Source organism: Cornus florida, unplaced genomic scaffold (genome assembly GCF_030987335.1).
Source record: "Cornus florida cultivar Cherokee Brave unplaced genomic scaffold, ASM3098733v1 CherokeeBrave_3.0.0_Hap2_Chr11, whole genome shotgun sequence".
In the NCBI taxonomy this organism is placed as follows: domain Eukaryota; kingdom Viridiplantae; phylum Streptophyta; class Magnoliopsida; order Cornales; family Cornaceae; genus Cornus; species Cornus florida.
This window is the reverse complement of record NW_026775581.1, coordinates 70,963,995-70,985,119: the sequence shown is the minus strand read 5'-3', so window position 1 is coordinate 70,985,119 and position 21,125 is coordinate 70,963,995. Positions and strand designations below refer to the sequence as shown.

The 21,125-nt window shown below is 33.2% G+C and overlaps 3 protein-coding genes across 3 annotated transcripts in view; all 3 read right to left on the bottom strand.

The window, feature by feature from the left end:
• The window catches only part of LOC132281264 (F-box protein At5g49610-like), a 33,616-nt gene extending 26,782 nt beyond the window's left edge, over positions 1-6,834 (bottom strand). The window contains exons 1-2 of the mRNA XM_059782982.1: positions 6,354-6,834; positions 1,832-2,850 (exon numbers count right to left, since the gene is read on the bottom strand). The gene's annotated coding sequence lies outside the window, so the exon portion shown is untranslated. The remainder of the gene's footprint in view (positions 1-1,831; positions 2,851-6,353) is intronic.
• A 4,043-nt stretch (positions 6,835-10,877) lies between these two features.
• Positions 10,878-13,750, bottom strand: LOC132284108 (uncharacterized). The gene is made up of 2 exons (XM_059786177.1): positions 12,393-13,750; positions 10,878-11,994 (listed from the first exon to the last, which is right to left on the bottom strand). The coding sequence occupies exons 1-2, from the start codon at positions 13,706-13,708 to the stop codon at positions 11,223-11,225; spliced, it is 2,088 nt and encodes a 695-aa protein (XP_059642160.1). The 5' UTR covers positions 13,709-13,750; the 3' UTR covers positions 10,878-11,222.
• Positions 13,751-15,801: 2,051 nt separating this feature from the next.
• Positions 15,802-19,516, bottom strand: LOC132284404 (uncharacterized). Its single transcript, XM_059786518.1, has 5 exons — positions 19,367-19,516; positions 19,037-19,134; positions 18,746-18,845; positions 17,481-17,663; positions 15,802-16,154 (listed from the first exon to the last, which is right to left on the bottom strand). Exons 1-5 carry the CDS (start codon positions 19,421-19,423, stop codon positions 16,032-16,034), a joined length of 561 nt encoding a protein of 186 aa, XP_059642501.1. The 5' UTR covers positions 19,424-19,516; the 3' UTR covers positions 15,802-16,031.
• Between the last annotated feature and the right edge of the window lie 1,609 nt (positions 19,517-21,125).

Here is a 21,125-nt window from a genome sequence, read left to right as displayed (position 1 = left end):
TGGAAAGTTGAGGTTGCAGAGCATAAATACTAAGCCATTGCTTGATGTTAAGCAACAAATTGGATATGGTTCATGTTGCTTGAACGACGACGCCGATGATAGATTCGAAGAAGGAAGGAAGTTTAGAGAAAATCCACGAGATTCAAAAATGGGTGCTTTGCATGTTAATTGGACTGCACGACCATTGTACTGGTAGAAGAGGGCAAAAGGAGGCATCAAAGATGAACAATTCTGGGCATAACTTCAAGCAAAATGAGGAGTGGAGATCAAATCATGCCAACCTTCTGAACACACTTGCAGAGATGGATGAGTTTGATAGGGAGTCTTTGGAGAATTTCTACGAACAACTGTAGTTGGTATTGACTAAACTCTTCATAAGAGCAGCTAGTGTTGTTGTGCTTGAATTCATTTGACCTTTTTTTTTTTACTTTATTAGAACTTGGATTCACTAGTGAGAAAAAATGATTCATTTTGTGGTTTCTTTTATGTAATTAGGAGGCAAGATGCAGAATTAATGAATTTGTGGTGTTTTCACTTATTTCGAGAAATTTCAGTGTGGATTGCGAACAACTCAACAATTGATTCCGCTTAGACCATTATGTGTGTTTTCCTAATCCAAAGCAGCGAAGTCGCTTGTGTTTGTCATTGAGAGATTTGGCATCCCAGCCACCAATAATAGCCCTTCCGTCGCCTGTCATTTCTAGGTAGGGGTGTAGTAGTGCGCTAGGAAGCTAGTAAACCATGGTCTTATGTAAGCTTCGTTGGCCGTGTGTTTGAGTGCTCGATTGGTGATTGTAGTTGCCCAGATACTCTTTGGTTCGCGAGAAGATTTCCCTTAGTCTTCTCATAATGTTGACACGTGTAAAGACATTATCTCCCATGAATTATAGCATTAGAGGAGTGGGTTTGGTGGTCCAATGCCAATTGAAGGCTTCTAGCCACGTTCTGGAACTGCTAAGTGGAATGGACTACGACCTTCTAACTACAAGTAACCGCCTCCAACTGCAGGTAACTGCTTCCTTCTTTGCTTTTGATACCAAAACCTTTTTTTCAAAACAATGTGACAATTCTCGTAACGTTTTTGGTCACACTAAAACCACTTCATTTGAAGTGTGTATTTTTCAAGTCTTAGAAAACTACCTTCCAAGAAAAGCGACCATTTTCAAGTCCAAAATCCATTCTCCTCTTCTCTGAAAATATTTAACTCCAAGCACATCTTTTAACCCATATCAAACAATCATCCAATCCAAATCAAGCATACCATTAAAACAAACCAACACACTTTCCAAAACAAAAGCATGAACACTTTGCACACATACACATTCCAAGAGCACATAAATTCTCAAAACCAACCCTCATTTGAAGGCACTCGATGAGGAAGGACAATCGTTTTCAATTAATGCGTATAAAAGTGGCATCCAATCTTCAATAAATAGTCACCGTACTTTCCATGTAGGGTGCATGTTTTATGTCTACAGCACCATGTAACCACATCATTACAAACAAAATTACCAAAACCAGTTTGCTTAGCTGGAAATTTTTTATTTTTCTTTTTCCAAATGTTTTTAGGAACCAAATAACCAAAGTGGGTCGAAAGAATGCCGAAAAAAGAACGTTGTAAGTCAAAATAAAGAAACGAATTTGGGTGTTGCATACTAGTTTAGCCAACGATTCAATAACTTATATTCCTAGAATAGAATCATGAAAATGTAAAAGTAAATTTGGGAAGGCAATTGGCATCATAAACATGACAACATATGAAAGTATTTTACTTCTTGTATTGAAATGGAATATTAAAAAGAAATCTCCACAAATTCATAAATAAATGTACCTTGATGGTTTTACTATTCCACTGACATCTTGAAGTATCTTGATATTTCTCTTCTTAGGAGGAACAAGCTTTTATCAATCAAAGAAGGTTCTATTAGCCATATCAAGTCAAAACACAGAAACAAAATACATAAGTAACCACATGCCAACTATAATATATATATATCATAAGATCAATATACTCCACAGTCAAAATAAACATTAAAAATGTACTCATACAAGCCTGCTGGATATGCAACAGGTGGTAGAGTCTACTATTAAACAAGCCATATCCTGCCCATTCATTCTGCATTGCTGCTTCATACTCTAATAAATATAGGAAATCATGTCATCCTAAAATTTATATACAAACGGTTAATCATCTTTTCTCTGATCTGACATAATCGCAACTTAGTAAAGTTAATCATGGTCATACTTGGTAACAGAAGTAATGATGGAGATGATTAACACTTATTATATTCTACAGAAATAGCAATTATCAACCAACAACCAGCAATGTCAAACACTAATTATACCATTAATTATTAGAATGCTACTGCTTCAAGACCAAAAAACAAAAAGGGCTAATTCTTGTGGTTAGATTTTATCAAGATAAAATTGGGGAGGCTAATTGTCCGCTTTCTAAAATAGCTTCAAATTCTTATAATTGGTAAATTATGTAATTCAACCCTAAAAATTCTTTCTAATACTCTTCTCTTCCTGAATGATGCAATGAAATATTTCCTAGTTCACTTAATTGCTGCCAAAAGATGTAAGAGAAATATTTCTCAACTCACTTAATTGAAAACATATACAAGTAACAAAATTTTATATATGTTCATGTTAGTCCTTTTTTTGGGTTTTATATTACGCAAGAACCCCTGCTTCATCCTGTGCTGGACTGATGGATCAGCAATCTCAGTCTAATCCTCATCAAACTCCTCATGTTAACTAGCAGTCTCATTAGAAAAAGAAAGTCTGAACTATCTGAATCCTTAGGCACCTCCTCTTAAACTGACTTGCCATATGTTTTTATATGCCCTGCACAATATCGACAATCAATTAAAGCAATCAAACCAATGCACCATAGTAAGATTGAAACTTTAAAAAGTGAATTGCAGTTAAAAAGCACAAATTGGAGGATTATAAGGGACAAAATAAACATCCAAGAGCAACATTAGCTTTGGATGTTTCCAGACAAGACCATCAACATTGACGATACTAAGTAATACATGTAAAAAAATTGCCTTGCTTCTGTCATCAAGTTTCTTATAGACAGTTACAAATCACAAGTATTTCCTAACTAAATGAAATCTAATAAAAAAAATTGCCTAAACTATTAAGACAATATGCCCTTCAATTAAAAATATGGTGTCTTTTTTGAAAAAACAATATTGGCTTTTGCCAAAGCGATGGACAACAGTGAAAGCATATGGTAACAACTGTCCATATAAGCATTTTCTTTGACAAAAGCCGATACTGCAATGGCAAGAACAGTAGTTTAGAACTAGAACACCCCATAGAACAACTAAAATAAATATAATCCCTTGCAACTAAAATAAAATGATACTGCTTATGACTCTTTCACTTGATAATAGTTGATATTAATTTTGAATAAAAAAATGACCTTCATTAACCAATGGTATTGATAAGAGCAGCCTCTAGGACTGCCTACAATGCACTTGCTTTAGCAAAAGCTAATTTTGCCATGGCAATAGCAGCACCCTAAAAGTAAAAACCCAACAAAACTAAAATTCCTTGAAAACCAAAAAAAAATTAAAATAAAATAAAATAATAATAATAATAATAATCCATGAATCTTCACTCATTATTAATTTATATAATTAGATTAGCTTCGCTGATCAATGAGCTTGTAAAATAGGGATCCTATAAAGATATATTCATAACAACACTGTCTCCAAAAGGAATAAAAATTAAGAATGCTTTACCAAAAAAATAAAGGAAATCCATAAGAGAATCAGTCAAGACATAATCATGGATCACTGATACAAGCAAAAAAGAAAAAAAAAATTATAAATGAAAACGTTTTCCCCGTATCATTTTTCTCTATAATAAATCACAAAATAATGCATAATATCTAAAGAGTTATGCAAATGACATTCTCTGATCAATTAGAAGCAAATCTGAAGGTAGATATAAATTGAAGAAAATGAACCCATAAAAGAAGATAAAAAGGAATAGGTATGACCGTATGAATTAGCACAACAAGACTGGACTATAATTGTTACAGTGAATGAAATTTGTACGTTTGTGTATATTTTGGTTATATATATATATACACACACCTGAAGTTGATGGGATTTTGTCCTCGGGCTTCTTCCTCTGCCTTTTTCTTCGCTTTCTTACTTTGATTTTCCAGGGCAGAGGAACCAACACATCGCTTCTTTTCTCACTAAACTCGAAGAGTGACACAATAGAGAGAGAGGGGCTAAGAGGGACGAAAAAAAAACACCAAGTGCACAACACAAGCTCAAGAACCCTAAAATCTCTAATCCAGAGTAAAAAGTAGAGTTTGTAATTTTAAACAAAAAGAATTAAAAAAAAAAAAAATCCTAAACTTTTTAAAATAACAAGAAATCTAACAATATAAAGCAGCTAGAAACTGACAAAATAATGTGACCCAGTGTACAGCTCAACTTCAAGAACCCTAAAATCTCTAAATTCAGAATAGAAATTAGGGTTTATAATTCAAAATGAAAACTTTTTAGAAAATATTTTTGGAGTATTGAATTTGATTTTACCCATCCAGCTTGCTTTGAGGCATTGACATCAATGGAAAGGAACTTTGGGAGTGAATCTGAAATCACTAGAATTGAATCAAATAGCAATTTGTTCTTTTATATCGCATAGGCTTGTGAAAATGGATGATCATTGTTTGCATACCATTTGCATAAAAGTTATCAAAGAAGTAGTAGTGCTAAGAATCAGTGGAAGAGCCATCGAACCGAACGAGTTTCGTCGTCGATTGAAGCATCCCAATGACGACTGCGGAAATGAAAGCCAGTTAGTCTCCATATATCAAATTCACGACCTTCTCCCACCATCTCAGAGTCACCAAAATCATAGGAAGTCTAATTTTCGTCAATACCAAACGACGCAAAGCAATTGAATTTCTAACCTAGGGCTTCAATTCTCTGCAACACTTATGGATTGAACGATCTGTATCAATCTCATTGAAGCTCAAAACCACAAAATTCCAGATCAGATAAATAATGACAGATGTGAGAGGAAATAGATAGAAAATTTCACAATACAGAAAAAAAATATATAGAGAGGTCTTTTCTATCATACATCATATAGGATCTCAATAGAAGTTAAAGAATAGAACCCTAAATCACGTGCTTGGTTTTGCTATTCTTGTTTCTAGTACAAAACCCTAAATCACAGCTTAGTGATGAAAAATGGTGTGATTTTTGAGTTACATAGGTTTGATTTGCCTGAAGAGACAAAAGTGGAATTTGAATACTTTCTCAAACAGGCGCGTCTTTGAAATTTCAAAAGGGACCGTCAAATCAAGGGAGAGAGAGAATCACATATTGTATTGTATATAAACCAAATACTATTTAACCTTGGGGCTTTTACCCCAAGTTAATTACCCCACCGGCTGGAACAGGATATTGTTCCAACAGAGAGGATCCGGATCCGTCGATTAAGCACACAAAGTTTAAACTCTTCCACCACACACTAATACAAGGAATAAACTGCCCAGGGTTCTCTCCATCAGCTGCAAAGAGGGGGGGAAATTCATTGTATGTATATAATCAATATGAGGTATGGCAGTGTTGCTTGAGTAGTAAAGGGCCGGGGCTTAAGTGCCCCCACCCTATGCTCCTGAGTTTGAATCCCCTTCCCTCATCCCCACTAATTACTAACTCTCTAACAATTGCTAGGTCAAAAAAAAAAAAGAGATGTATATTATCAAGATGGCAAATCTTTTTGGTAAGTGAACTATTTTTTATTTTCTTGAAACTTTGCTAAATTTTAATTTAGGAATCCCACTATACTAATCTATAATAAATACTACAATTTGAGTTTCAAACCTGTCTCAAGTAAGCCAAGATTTATTTAAGATTTATATTATCAGAAGAGAATTGGTGGCCTGCAAGGTTCTAGGTAAGCATTGCATCTTAATTAAGCTTTGCAGCTCGTATCAGGTTGTTTCCATCCTGATAACTTATATACATTGTTGGATGTATTCCTAAACAGCTAAAGCTTTTGATGCAAGTAGTTGATTGTTATGGTCTCAGATTAGCAACAAACAACAAGTTCCAGTCCCAAACCTAACTTTAAATTTCCACCCAAAATGCAAAAAAATAGCTCCAACACTATTTGGATTAATCACGACTAATAGTATATGTTTGCATATTAAATGCATAGAGTCTATAGACTATGTAACCCCATTGAGAGCAACACTATTTCGATTCTATAACATAATATATATTATATATAAATTCATATGTAACAGAGAAGTTGATGAAATCAAATTGATGAAAGGAAGAATAAAAGATAAAGAATTAGCATACCATGAATAAAGAGAGGGCATGCATTTGCCTCTGAGAACCGTGAGCCCGTCCATTACCATAATTTCCTCGATTTGTTTTGGCGCAATTTGGGTGGTTTGGGTGCGGGAATGAATGAGATGGGTGTAATTATAAATTGGGCTATCGAGTTTGGGGTTTTGCTGTTTTTCGTCGGCTACGGCTCCATCACCGTTGCCACCGATTGTGATGGTGGCGGCAGCGCCCGATTGTGACGGTGGACGCGTCGTTGCCGACTGTTGTAGTGATAGTGTTTCTGTGGATTGTGTGGTGATCCATATCGATTGTGATGGTTTGTATTGTGCTCAATTGAATATTAATATTTTGTGTCGTGCTCAATGCCTGAATCTCTGGTTCTCCAACTGTTACATGTAGCTCAATTGAAGATTAGAGCTTTGTGTTCTACTTTTTGAAACCCAAAGGAAGAACTTCCGATCGGCATTTTTTTCTTTTGGGTGCGTAAGTGGAGTGTTTTCATAATTAATATATACTCATATAATGGATTTAATTTTTAAATATATAGTAATATTTAATTAACTACTTATTTTTTAAATGTGTCTCCATGTCAAATTTGTTCAAATTTCAAAAAAATGTCATTAGAATGAATCCTAACATATATAAATATGCAAACGTGTTAAATGTTCACTTGTTCTTTAGAATATAAATATACAAAATAATATTTAAAAAATATATACACAACTGGAATATTTTTTACTGGATAGTTAGAAAGATTGTTTATGTTTCTTTATCATTACTAATTATATATATATTAACCTTTGACACTGGTATTTTTTCAACTTTATTCAGGTCTCCCATCGTATGTTTGTTTTTTTTTTTTTTCTATTGTATTCAGGTCTCCCATCGTATGTTTTTTTTTTTTTTTCTTTTGTATTATTTATTAAGAAAAAATATTAGGGGAAAAAGTAGCATGTAAACTATTTGTTAATAAAAAACATTAACTAATAATTTTTTTCTGAACTTCCGAAAATTTTCTGCCATTAATAATTGAGAATTTAAATTTTTTAATTTTTACTTAGGTCTTTAGTTGTATGAAATTAGAATATTGGAATAAGAATTTGTGAAATTTTAAAAAAACAATTAAGAAAATTGAACCAAAAATTTCTCAAATTCCACCAATTCCAATTATAAAGTTTCAATTCCATACAGTCAAACACATCCTTAAAGTATTTAAATTGTGATTGTGGCGACCTATGTAGGCGAATGTGCATGGGCGGGTACGGGGCACCAATATGCTATCACACTGGGCGCGAATGAGTGCGAGGCACTGACATATACTATCATATTGGGCAAGTTACAAATGCACAATACCACGTTATTTAGATGTAAAAAAAATAATTCTTATATTTACATTCAATACTCTTTTATGACATAAGGCATTTTAAACCAGTGATAACCTTTGATAAATCTATCAAAACTCTTAAGTTAGCGAACGTTAACAATTAGGAGTTTAAAATTTCCAAATTTATTCTAATTTTATTTAAAATATTTATAGAGAAATAATAAAAATGACAAGTGCAAGTTGGTGTAACTTTTTAAATGTAAAGCTTGTTGTCTAAAGAGGAGACAACTGACAAGAAAAAGAAGCAAAAGTAAAGTGAGGGAAATAAAAAATCATTTTTCATTGTTCATTTATTTAGGTCAGTTTGGTAACTATTTATGTTTACAATTTATTGTTTATATAAACAGATTTTGAAGAAAAACACATTTGTTATTGTTTATGTTTATCGATTATATAAATTCACTTATATAATTATTGTTTACACAGATCAATTTTATAAATGTCAAAACGGATGTTTTTCATGAAGAAAATAGAAAGCCAATAAACAAAACAAACATCATTCTTTTGGTGGATATTCATAATGAGTATCTCCAAAAAACAAAAAAAAAAAATTGATTAGAATAGCAATTTGTTACTTAAAAGTCATTATAAATAAGAAATAATTGGACAATGAAGATGCTTTTATTATCGATATAAAATAGGTGTTGAATTTTTTAAAAACAAAAAAAAGTTTAAGGATAGCAAACATATTTTTCTATTTATTATTTTAAAAATAAGATAAAGATTTTTAGGTTATCAAACAATTACATATAAACACTCATTACGTTTAAGTTTAAATGATAAACAATAAACAAAAACAGTTACCAAATCCTAACCCTAAACCCTAAATATATTTTCAAGAAATTTGTACCAAAATCTTACTTTTGTGATTTGGATAATTATTTTACAAGAATATGTTTTTGCTTCCCTAAAGAGTATGCTCGTAATTTAAGTGAGAGTATTTTCTCATACTCTAAACCAAGTTAATTCACATAATCACATTTGCCATCTTCATCTTCAAATGCAATGTCCTTCAAAGTCATTTGATCTCAATATTTCCCTCAATCAAGTCATCTATGGTAAATTTAATAAAATAAAATTTTGATACTGTTACAATTCCATGACAAAATTTCTGCAGAATGAAAAAAAAAGGGAAGAAATAAATTGCTTAAAAAACAAAAACTTCGTATTCAAACACTGTAATATCTCAGGATGCAAAAGTATGACCAAGAATGATTGTGAATTTAAGATAAAGAATCACCCAATCAAACCACCAAGCTAATAAATTAAATAAACAACGTAACAAAAACAAGAGACATCAAAGATTTACAAAAAAAAAAAAAACCTCCAGTACGGTGGGTTAATAATAATCTCCACTAATAAAATCAATCAATACAGCATTCTTAGAGAAATTACTATCATCAGGAGAGAACTCAACAAAATAATAGTCTCAATTTTCACTGCAAGAAAACCCTTGCAAAAAAAAAAAAAATCCCAAAAACCTTTCCAAAAGATTCTCAATCTTGCCTGAGAATCTGAAATAATAGTGAAAATAAGTAATTTTTTTTTTTTTTTTGGGAACAGCCTTAGTAAGTATAACATATGCGTTTCTCTGTGTGAATTTTTTTCAACTGCAGCAACTGTTGCTCAAGCACTTCATGCATCTAATGGTAACCATTTATGTGCTACAATTGAAACACCTTTTGCCATCTCAAGATGTGATTTGCCTTTGTGATTCCTAAAGTTACTACTACTCTCAGGTCCTCCTTTGGCTCCCCTATTCGTCTCTCTACTCTTGTTTTTTGTGATAGGAGCGTGTGCATGATCTATACCGGAATCCTTTCAGGTCCTCCGTTGGCTCCCCTATTCGTCCCCTGCCTGTGCATGATTTGCACCCGAATCCTTCGTCTTGATTCTTCGCTGAACATGCTACCTTTCATCGTACTTAATGTCAACTTACCAATAGGTGCAGAATTACTCACGGATACCACTCGTGTCTCTCCCCAAGTGACAGGGAATGAACTAAAAAAAAAAACACTGCTTACAACTCATCATCTAATCAAATCTCCATTGTGGTCAATCAGTTCACCAAACTCCACTCAAATAATCTGCAATGGAATGTCCTCTTTAAACTTTAAAGTAACAAGTTTTATTAAACTTTGTTCTACACGATCTTCCTCTCATACGTGGCCTCTAATTTTTTCAGAGACAACAGACATTAACATTAGTTTCCTATGCAACATGATGAATCATGAAACACACTATTATCAATTCACTGTTTAATCAGTCCCACAATTTTCCTCTTCATTTTCTCCCGGTCTTTCACATGTTTATTGACAAGCTCGACAAAATCACCCCAATAAGGCTGTATAAATCCTTACAGTAAAGGATATTCTCCATTCTAGGCTTCCAAATTACATAATTTGAAGCCCTCAATCTAATCATAGCACCGAAAACTTCTTCCATCTTACTGTGAAAAATATAACACCTACCAACCTCGCTCTGATACCACTCCCTCCTTACGACCTTGAAAATTCCTTCAGCAACGACCTTTTGTGATCCAAGAGGACATTTATTAGGGTCTTATGGCAACAACCGGGAGGAGATGTATAACACCATCAATAAGATTACTTGTGGCATATATCCCAATCCTCGTCATCAATCCCGTGTCCTTACTATGCAGTATGCAGTATGCACTATTGCACTCCCTAGGTTTTCTAAATCATACAAATAGAATATCAGTTTTAATGTTGTAACTTGCAAGGCACAACATTATCCTCTCGTCGAAATTAACAAGCTATGAAGGAACTATTCTTTAACATCATAGCTTAAAGCTTCCATATATTCTTCCAAACTGTCTACAATATCTAGAAAAAAAGAGGAAAAAAAAAAAAAAAAAAAAAAATTAAAGAAATTAAAAAGTAATCAGAAGAAGATAATCACTAGCTGTTCATCAGAAAATTTTGTAAGCCAAGAAGTAATATTAAAATGGACGCAAACACCTCTGCTAAACATTTTGATCTCTTTCATCAGTGTAAATAGCACTACTCTTACTCAAATACAACAACTTCAATAGAAAATAATTAAGCACCAATAACTATGCAGAACTTCAGAAATTTTGGGATTAAAAAAAAATGACGATAATCAAGAATCCAGCAGTAGCAAGGAGCTCATCTTGTAATTGTGTATAGCATACGAACATCAAAATATATGTACGACTATATATAGGATCTAAAATATTGTAGCTCAACAGTCTCATGACAGAATCTACCAACTTTTAAGAATAACAAAGTTTTTTTATTTTATTTGTAAGAAACAAATTAATTTAAACTTATTTTAATCTAACATAAAGAACCTTCAGACCTCCTTTAAAAATAATGGCTTCAGCCACACCTGCTGATGTAGCTTCAGGGAAAAACAGATTTTGCAGAAAATATTAGCAGCATACACAGATAGAGTTCTTTCATATGATCAAACGAAGTCATTATCTTGACATCACAAACAAGAAGCTTCAGTTAACCAGAACCAAGTTGATTCACATCAACGTCCTTTATAGCATCAAAACTCTCCTTCAAGGTCGCATATTTCCCCTTCAGACGTGTAGCCACCTCCTCAACCTCAGCTATATCCTTCTGAATCCTCTCCATTCTAACAGCAAGTTGTACCTTTGCCATCTTCATCTCAGCCAAAGGTAACTGGTCTTCAAGCCATGCGATTTCAATATTTGCTTCCTTCAAGTCATCCATGGTAGATTTAATAAACTGAACTTCAGATGCCGAAACAGCTCTGTGACGGAACTGACGTAGTATGAGAAGTATTTTGCCCACAGACTCGAAAACAAATTGTTTGAAAAAAAGAAACTTCTTCTCCAAACACTGAAATGTCTCAGGATGCAATAGGGTGACTTCCACAAGAATGGTTGCAAGTTCGTGAGTCATGGATATTCCTCGCCATATAACTGATTGGTTTTGAGCTGCTGTGGATGAAATGAGTGCAGCGGTGGTCTGACTCACCTTGCATTGAGCTTGTGTACTTATTCCCTCCTCTTGACCTTGACATTTTTCTGTAGAAACTACTCCTTGTGATCCCAAAGGACATGCGTTAGTGTTATCTTTGTCAATTTGGAGTTTGTTACTTCTAACATCTCCCTCATTGACAACTTGCTTATCTACAAGTTGGCCTCGAGTAGGCTCCGGAGCAGCAGCCTCCTGTTGCGGATTAAGAATATCCTCTTGGGCATGGATATGAATTGTAGGTTCTGACACTTGGATGCTTTGTCCATTGATTCTAAATATACAAACAAAAGAAAAAAAATGAAAAGATTAAGCTTATTCTTAGTATAAAAATCCGTTGCAATATCACTATAACTACTTTGTTCAATACTAATTTTTCTACATTAAATATTCATCTCCTAGTTACTGGGTTCAATGCTAGTTTCCCAGAACATGACAAGCTGACAGAAACATGTACAAATCATTCCAAGATCCTATTTGATGTTGAACTTTAAAAGAGACAATCATTGCAAGTTATTGGTCTAAGATAAATCGAAGTATATTTTAGAGGGAATTGGTGTGAAATAGACAATAGAACCTACTTAGAAAACAATGTAACCAGATCAAACACTTCATAAACAATTTGACTGAAGAAAAAATAAACCACATAAACAAAGAGAGGAATATTATTACCTGATGGCATTCCGTTGGAATTGAGGAACTGTTGTAGGCCACCATGGGAGCACAAAGGCAAAGGTCATCAAATGCCAAACAGTCCAATAAGCGTCCGGAAAACATACTTCTTTCAAAGTTTTGCTCCTCATGTTGCAGAGTATAATACGATGAGAAACATGTAGATATACAATGTCTGCATCAATGGGATGAAGAGGTAGTACTAACACTTTATTATTGCGAACCCATAAACTATCTTCTGATTTCAACCTGTCCAGTTCAACATTGTGCACCAAGGACCATTCAACCCCACTGTAGTCCTTAAGTTCCCAAATACTGAGAGTGGAACGATACAGTTGAATAAACCTGAGGTGTCCTTGGCACTCGCCTAACCGATGTTCAAAGGTTGAACATGTGTCCTTGGGCTGCCTTATGGTACGAAATTGATCAGGGTTGTTGAATGGATCATAGGCAAAAATCTTGCCGTGATAAAGGTACATCCAATGGAGTATTCCATTGCAAACCACAGCATTACAAAGATCAGGAGTCATAATAAAGCTATCCCCCTGGGTTGATATGATGATTTCTCTCCATTTCCATGTGTCTGAAGAGAAAATATCGAATTTGAGATTGCCCGAACGTGGTGGTGGGAACTGTGGTTTCTCGAATGGGTGGATTCGAACCAATCTGAAGCTAGTTGTGCAGGTAGTACCATCAGAAGAATAAGATGTTTTGCAAACAAATCCAATGACGACCCTTTCATGGCAAGTGGGTGATCGAGGAAGATGAACCCAATGCATTGTGAGGGGGTTGCAGACATAGTAAACCCTCTGAAAAGTCAAGGTTGGGGAGCATAATACTAAGCCATTGCTCGATGCTAAGTAACGAATTGGGTCTGGTTCATGCTGATTGGATGATGATGATGCAGATGATGATGATGATGAAGGTTTCGAAGATGGAAGGAAGTTCAGAGAAAACCCACGAGATTCAAAAATGGGTGATTCGGAAGTTAATTGGACTGCACGATTTTGGTACTGGTAGAAGAGGGCAAAAGGAGGCACCAAAAAGGAACAATTCTGGATATAACATCGAGCAAAATGAGGAGTGGAGATCAAAGCATACCAGTGTTTTGAAACACACTTGCAGAGATGGATGAGTTTGAGAGGGAGTTTTTGGAGAATTTCTACGAACAGTTCGTGGGTTAGCTTCTCAAAGTGGGATTTTGCGGAGACGAAGGAAGAGGGTGACGAAGTTTCTAACGGTTTGTGTCTTCTTAGTGGTGGAGAGCTTTCCACCACCGCCGTCTCCGCCATAACGATCAGACTCTCTCTCACCATGTAGTGATTGCAGTACCGTGTATATATAGAATTGATTCTTGGTATACATTTGGGTATGATTGCAGTTTTCGAATTTTAAAATGCTATTATTTAAATTCCCCATCGCAAGATTTTCGTAACAGTTTAACGATTTTTTAACGGTAGAGGGTCATGGTTAACGCCAGAAAATAAATTCAGGGCACAGTGTAAATAAAAAAATCAATAAATATTACAAAATCTTTTAAAAAAGAGGCAAATGAGAAAAGAAATTATTATAAAATAATATGTAAATAAAATGATAGAAATTTTGAAAGGAAGAAGGAAAGAAAAATGAGATAACTTTGAAAGAAATAAAAAAATTATAATTTGATTTTAAAAGATTTTGACTTTTTCTTTAAGAAAATTACACCAATTTAAAGGGCAAAAGAGAAGAAAAAAAAGTCAAGATATAATTTTAAGAAATAGATTTTATCACGTATAAATGTAAAAATACAAAAAATTATTATATATATTATAGTAGGTGGAGCCACACATTAAGTCTATTTTTCCACACATCTAAATTTGACTCACATATTTAAATTTGACTGAAATAGGGTAGATTTAATATATAGAAAGTAAATTTAATTGTGTGAAAAATTCTTACAGTATTGTAAAAGCAGAGGATCTAGCTCATCACACGAAGATTATACTTTTTTTTTTTTTTTTTCCTGAATTCACGAAGACTATACTTATTTCAAGATTTCAAAGAAATTGTGTCTCCTCAATTATGGGATTAAGTGGTACGAGAAGGGTTTTACCTTGAACGAATCCTATAATTGAGGAGACACACAAATCCAATAATTGAGGAGACACAATTTCTATGAAATCGTAGAACTATTTATGTGCATTAAGACTTATTTAATGTCTCTTGATTTTTTATTTTTTCTTAAAAATGTAATATGTGATGTTTGACTATGAATGTCAAATGAGCGAGTTCAGAATGAAACACCCTTCCCAAACCCATTCCATAAATAAAAATATTTTCCCAAACACCATTGCATCTAAGTCCAAGCGGGTTCAGCAATACGTACTTTTTAAGAAAAATAACAAATTTAAAAAAAAAAAATTAAGTGTAGTCAAATATTTAGTAACCATAATAACAATTATCATAAAACACTACTGCCTTTTTGTTCTTAGGAATTAGGTTTAACACGCAAGAGGTTTAAAGATGGAGTGGATGGATCTCGGGATCTTATAAAATTCAAATCCCCATTTGCTTTAAATTTATTTAGAAGAATAGAAATATCTCGTATTAAAATGAAAATCTTTTGACAAATCTTCTGACTCCAGCTTGAAGATCGAAGATTTGAGAAATATAAAAGATTCGGTTGAGATGTCATTTCCTAACTTCCCTTTTGTAAATAAACAGACACGAGATAAACCTTCCCTTCTCATACTTTTCATTCTATTCTCTCCAATTCTCTCTATCCAAACAAGGCTTTAGAGTTGAATATTCTTTTCAAACTAAAGACGTTTTCATTATTCAATTATATTTGGAGTAGTAATACTCTAACACTTATAGGGAATTGCAATTGAATAATTTTTAATTAATTATTTATATCAAATACAACTAAGTGTTATACCAAATACAACTAAATGAAGTGAAATGACAAAATTTTACTTTTTTATTTGTTACATAATTGACCAATTAACAGAGTAAATCTAGGGGCCAATATTTATTTTGTCAATGATATCTTTAAGGGCCATCATATAATGGTAAAAACTGTTAGCACTATGGATTTGCATTAGTTGTTAAAAAAAATAACAGTAATACACTGTGGGTGTGATTGTTATCAACTTTTTCCGGGTAGTTGAACTATGAAGTTCACTAGGAGACCCCACACCATCATTGTTTTAAAATAATAATAATAAAATAAAATTATATGAGAAAATAAAATTATTTTGATCATTGAATCATCAGGGACAGATCCTCTAGCTGACAGGATGAACATAACAATATAAAAAAGTTCAAACTATTAACTTGTTTTGCTTGGCTCGCACTACTCAAGTGTGTAAAGCTCTATTAGCATAATAGACAAAAACTAAAACATAAAACCATATTGAACAAAATCTCCTGCGATCAAACAAAGCTCTAACTTTCAATTACTTTAGGTCTTGAGCAAGAATGCCTTCCAGAACTGGAATCAACATAAAGATGAACAATAAAATAATCTTATAAAAGCTCCATTGGAACCAAATGCAACTTCAGGAGAAGACTGAAAATACGAAAAAATACATGTAGAACAAAGTAAGATACGAAAATCATAAGTTGTATATGCATGATATCAAGTGTCAAGATGGCATGCTACTCGTCGTCTTTGTACGGGTACTCCTCGGGAACTTGCTTCAAGAGTTTCACCTGCAGTTCAAATGCATCGTCCCCCCTAAGCATATCACGGACCCATGTGACTTCAGTCTTCATTGATACCTGAACACAAGCAAAAAAATTGCAGATATAATTTGGAGTAGAGTAACTATTAAGAATTCTTCAAAACGTGAATGCATGGATTAAATTGAATTTGGAAACTGAAAACAATGCAAGTACAGGATATATTCGGCAAAGCATATCCAAAATCATTTCCGAGAAACATATAAAAGCAGTATCTTTGCCACACTCAAAAGGTTTAATGTGCAGGGTTCAAGTCCCACTTTGGACATGGGTTTTTCTGTTTCAAACTTTCAATATACACATAAACAAACAAATACACAAGGTCAACTTCGCTTCATCCTCAATTTTCTTTCTTCGAGTACCTGTTCAGCTGGAAAATCATTCTGAAAGGCTTCGGTTCTCTCAAGTAGATCAATTTATTTTTTCAGCTTTTATCCCCTTAATTTGTTTATTACTATTTGAGGGAGGAAAAAGAATTCTTGTTATTACTGGATACCAATTAGTCAAGGTATCACTATGCATTGCTCCATCATTCTGATACACTGGTGATTATCAAATACCAATCCATGTACAATGGTACAATCAGTTCTTATTGCAACACATAAACTATCTTGAACTTAATTTCTATGTGCCATAAACCTGAACTGGACTGTAATGTGGTAATGCGATGCATGAAGCAACTTTGGTGGCTTGGTGCCATCTGATAGTTAAACGAAAAAACTGCATAATAATCAAAATTTTCTCTTTATTGTAAAAAGAGGAAGAGAGTAGGACAAGATTAATCAAAATGCAACTGCAGAAACTGTGGAGATCAATATTGTCTTGACATACTCTTAGGTAATAATCATTTTAATTCCAAAAAAAGTATATATTTAACTAAAAGGAAAATAATGCGGAGAGGACAAAGCACCAAAATTGTGCTTCATATAAAAGAAAACTATGCCTTTTCTTCTATGTGAACGATGCGGACAAACTCACTTAAAAGAATTGATAATCAAGGTGGTCCATGTCAGATGACAGTGATATTTTACATTCTCCAAAATTGGAAGTCAAGTAAACAAATTATCCTTTTCCATATTGGAACAATAATGTTCTAGTTGTAAATTAGCCAACTCCCTCACAGTCAGAAGCATAAAAACCATTCAAATAAAATAGAGACATTCTAGAAAGACAATGCATTGCACATTAGTGTCCATTCCACGTAACAAAACCAGCGTACAAATGAGATGTGCAAAGGAACTAAACCATGTCATTGAGAAGTACTCTAAAATTCCGGGACAAATATATGTGTTTGTGTGTGTCTGTGTGTGTGTGGTGTATATAAACAGCTGTCATGCATGTGTCATATAAGAGAAAAAAACTTACCATCTCTAGAGCTCCTCTAATAACTCCACTTAAGATATTGCAATAATAAAGACCCTGACATGTATCAGGAAGCTCAACAAAGTCTACTAGCGGGTTATCCTCCAAAATAAGACTGCAACTTGTTCCATCAGCATCCCAATTGGTCACAGATGCAGTGACCCCTAGGAACATTTTCAAACCAACCTGTTTATGAGTATTGTCAAAAACTGAATAAATAAAACCAAGTACTTCAAGATAGGACTTCGATGAGTTTTGAAACCAAAACATGATGCAAGTCATCACCTGACAAACTTTTCATTGTCATTCCAGATAACACTGGGAAATATGACCTTCTACGAGTTCAGCCAAGTATGATACAATTACATTGTCAATAGGTGTTAAATTAAGCACTTTTCTGCACACTTTTAAAATATTGCTTAAGATAATAGAACCCACCGAAGCACCAAACCAACCAAAAACTGACCATTTAACTTTCACATCTGATTTTATTGTTATCACACACCTCCACACGCCTGTATCTAACAATTGTTTGGATATTCATATCATCATTATTTACCTAAAAGGAAGTACAGATGTATGTTATGCATAAACACAAGTCTATTATGCATTTTTATCAATAAACCGGCAACATGACCATCACTTTCATCCTTGTTTAGTTATTTCCTTATTTGTGGTTCTTCGAGAGCCAATGTGCGATGTATCTTTATAGGGTACTTGATTCAGCAGATATCGGTCTGGAACAAGTTATGAAAGCAAATATTTTATGGGTAACAATGGCGGAGGAGCATAGGATGTACTTGGCACCTTTTTTTTTGGGATGTGCACAAACTTATTCAATTATATTTATGGCATCTAACATTTTATACATTCTGAAAAGGGCATCTGTAAAATGGTAATTTTTTGCAACTTATCCTTAGGTTTATCTCATAAATAACAGGAAGGATAATTTGGGTAGGAAAATATAAATAAGATCATTGCAGGAGAAGAATATAGGATACACATGACCAACCCCTTACTTCTAAAATTAAATTTTGATTCTTTTATTGGTTATTCCTCATTTTTTACTTGAACACACATCTGCTTTCTTCGTATACTGATTAATTATTTGTTAAATAACAACAATAACCTATACACCATCGAGCAAAATGGTAGACAGCCAATCATTCAACAAATACATGTGCCAATAGCGAGCAAATGTATGGGAAGCCACTACGCGAAAACAGTTGAATCGATATTCAAGAAAGCAATACAGAATCAAAAATAACCTTGGCAATAACTTCAGCTGTTTCCTTGAAATCGACACATCTGGAGACACCGGATTTTGCTAGAAACTCATCAACCAGTCGAATTCCAATATTATAACCCCTGCAAGAGGCAATCAAAAGTACAAAATTATATGTATAATCATCAAAATAAAAAATAAATAAAATAGTGAGCTATACATGTATAATCATCAAAATATGAAAATTTAGTGAGTAATTCAAACAGTACACTTAAAGTTGTCAGTCTAGTGTAGGTATAAAATAGAAAGAGAGAGGAAGAGAGAGAGAAATGACATCTGATCAAGCTGTTTGTTGACTTCCTCGACATCCTCAAGATCCGTAAGCAGTTGGCGCACAATCGCCCCGTATGTTAGGGTGAAAAGCTCAGCATTCTGTGAACAATTAGATTCAACAGAAATCAAAAGACCATTTTAATACAATTTTATCACTATATCCCCTGTTTGTTTGCTAAGAAATCAAAGGAAAGGAAGAGAAACGAAGATACAAAACGGTCACTGGAACAACCAAAATTTGAAACATTCAGTTCCTTTTCGCTACTAGTTTAATAGAACAAAAGTGAGAGAAGAGTAATTAACAGGAAAAAATGAATTAGGGTTTACTTACGACGCGCTCAACGCTGGCGAAAATGGCATCTCCGGATCTGGGAGCAAGCGGAGCCATAGGAGCTTTTTGATCTGTTATGTGTGTTTTTGGGGGTCCTGAAGTCGTCTCGGAACGGAGATGCGAAATGATCCGATTACACTCTATTTACCATCCCTTAATTTATAGTACAACTTTAATTTTTTTTATCTTCTTTACTTTTTTTTATTATTTATTATTTATTTTTCTTTTTTATTTGTTTTTTTTCGAATATCCTCCCAAACAAAATAATTTATTTTGTATTAATAATTTTGGTTTTGACAATCAAAAGATATAATTTATTTCATAATAATATTTTTTATAATAAGAAGAATATTTATTCAACAAAGTTAATGTTTTTTTAATCCTATTAAAAGAGAACATATATATTTTTTTTAGTAATTTTTTATGAGTCCTATTAAAAATAATAATTTATTCCATAAAAATAATTATTTTTTTTTTGTCTTATCAAAAAAGATAATTTATTCAATAAAGATAATTTTTTATTACTCCTCTTCTTTTCGTACTTTTTTATTATAATTATTTTGGAATTTTAACAAAAGAAATAATTTCTTCAATAAATATATTTTTTTGGGTTTTTATGTCGAAAGAGATAATTTTTTTAATGGTTACTTTTTTATTTTTGTTCTAGTCAAAAGAGATAATTTATTCAAGATAATTTTTTTTTGCCCCGATAAAATAAAAAAAAAATCAAATTTTTTTTTGTTTTTTTTTTTTTCTTGTCAAAAGAGTCCTAAAATAATTATTTATTCGTAAAATTAAGACTATAATTGCCATTTCATTTACTATTGTAATGCAAATATTGAAAAGTAAAATGTGTTAGAGTTTGTTGCAAATATTTTTTCCCTTAATTTTATTATTATTATTTTTTATAAATGAAATTAGTGATTTATTTTTACCAAATTAGGGAGTTAGCAAATTAAGGAAGGGGACTCCAACAGGCACACTTACTTGAAAATATAGTGTTTGAAAATTAGATGCTATACCAAATAAAATGAAATTATTTGTACCTTTTCTTTTTTGGGTTTCGAAGATGATCAAATTTGATTGAAAAATACTTTGCCCCAAAAAAAATAAAAAAGAAAGAAAGAAAGGGTGAAAAAATCGATTGAAAATAGGCTAAAATCTCCAAATCAATTTACTTGTAAATTATGATCTGCCAAGTACTAAACATGTCAGTGGAGTGGATCTGATTAGGGATGGCAACGGGGCGGAGATTCCATTCCCCATACCTGCCCCGCCCCCGGCCCAGGTCTCATTATTTTTTTTTTTTATTAAAAAAAACATATTTTTTCTTATTTTCATATATATAATAAATCTAATTTAATAATAAATTATTATATGTAAGGGTATATTAGTAACTTCATACCTAATTGGGACGGGACGGGACGGGGCGGAGCGGGTTTACCCCCGCCCCCAGCCTTGGCCCCGGCTGGGATTGATAAATTGCCCCCATCCCCATCCACATCCACGTTTAACTAATATGATTCCCATCCCCGCTATAAACGGGGCGGGGTGGGGGCCCGACTAGGATGGGGAATTTGTCATTCCTAATCTTGATGTGGATTCGATTCGAATTCGATCCGATTAGTCAGATATAAATTAAACAAAAAATTCGACAATCCGTTAGCTTAACAAATCGGATATGAATTATGCTGATTCGATCCAATTAAAATCATATATACTTATTTATCAATAATTTTACACACACACATATATATAT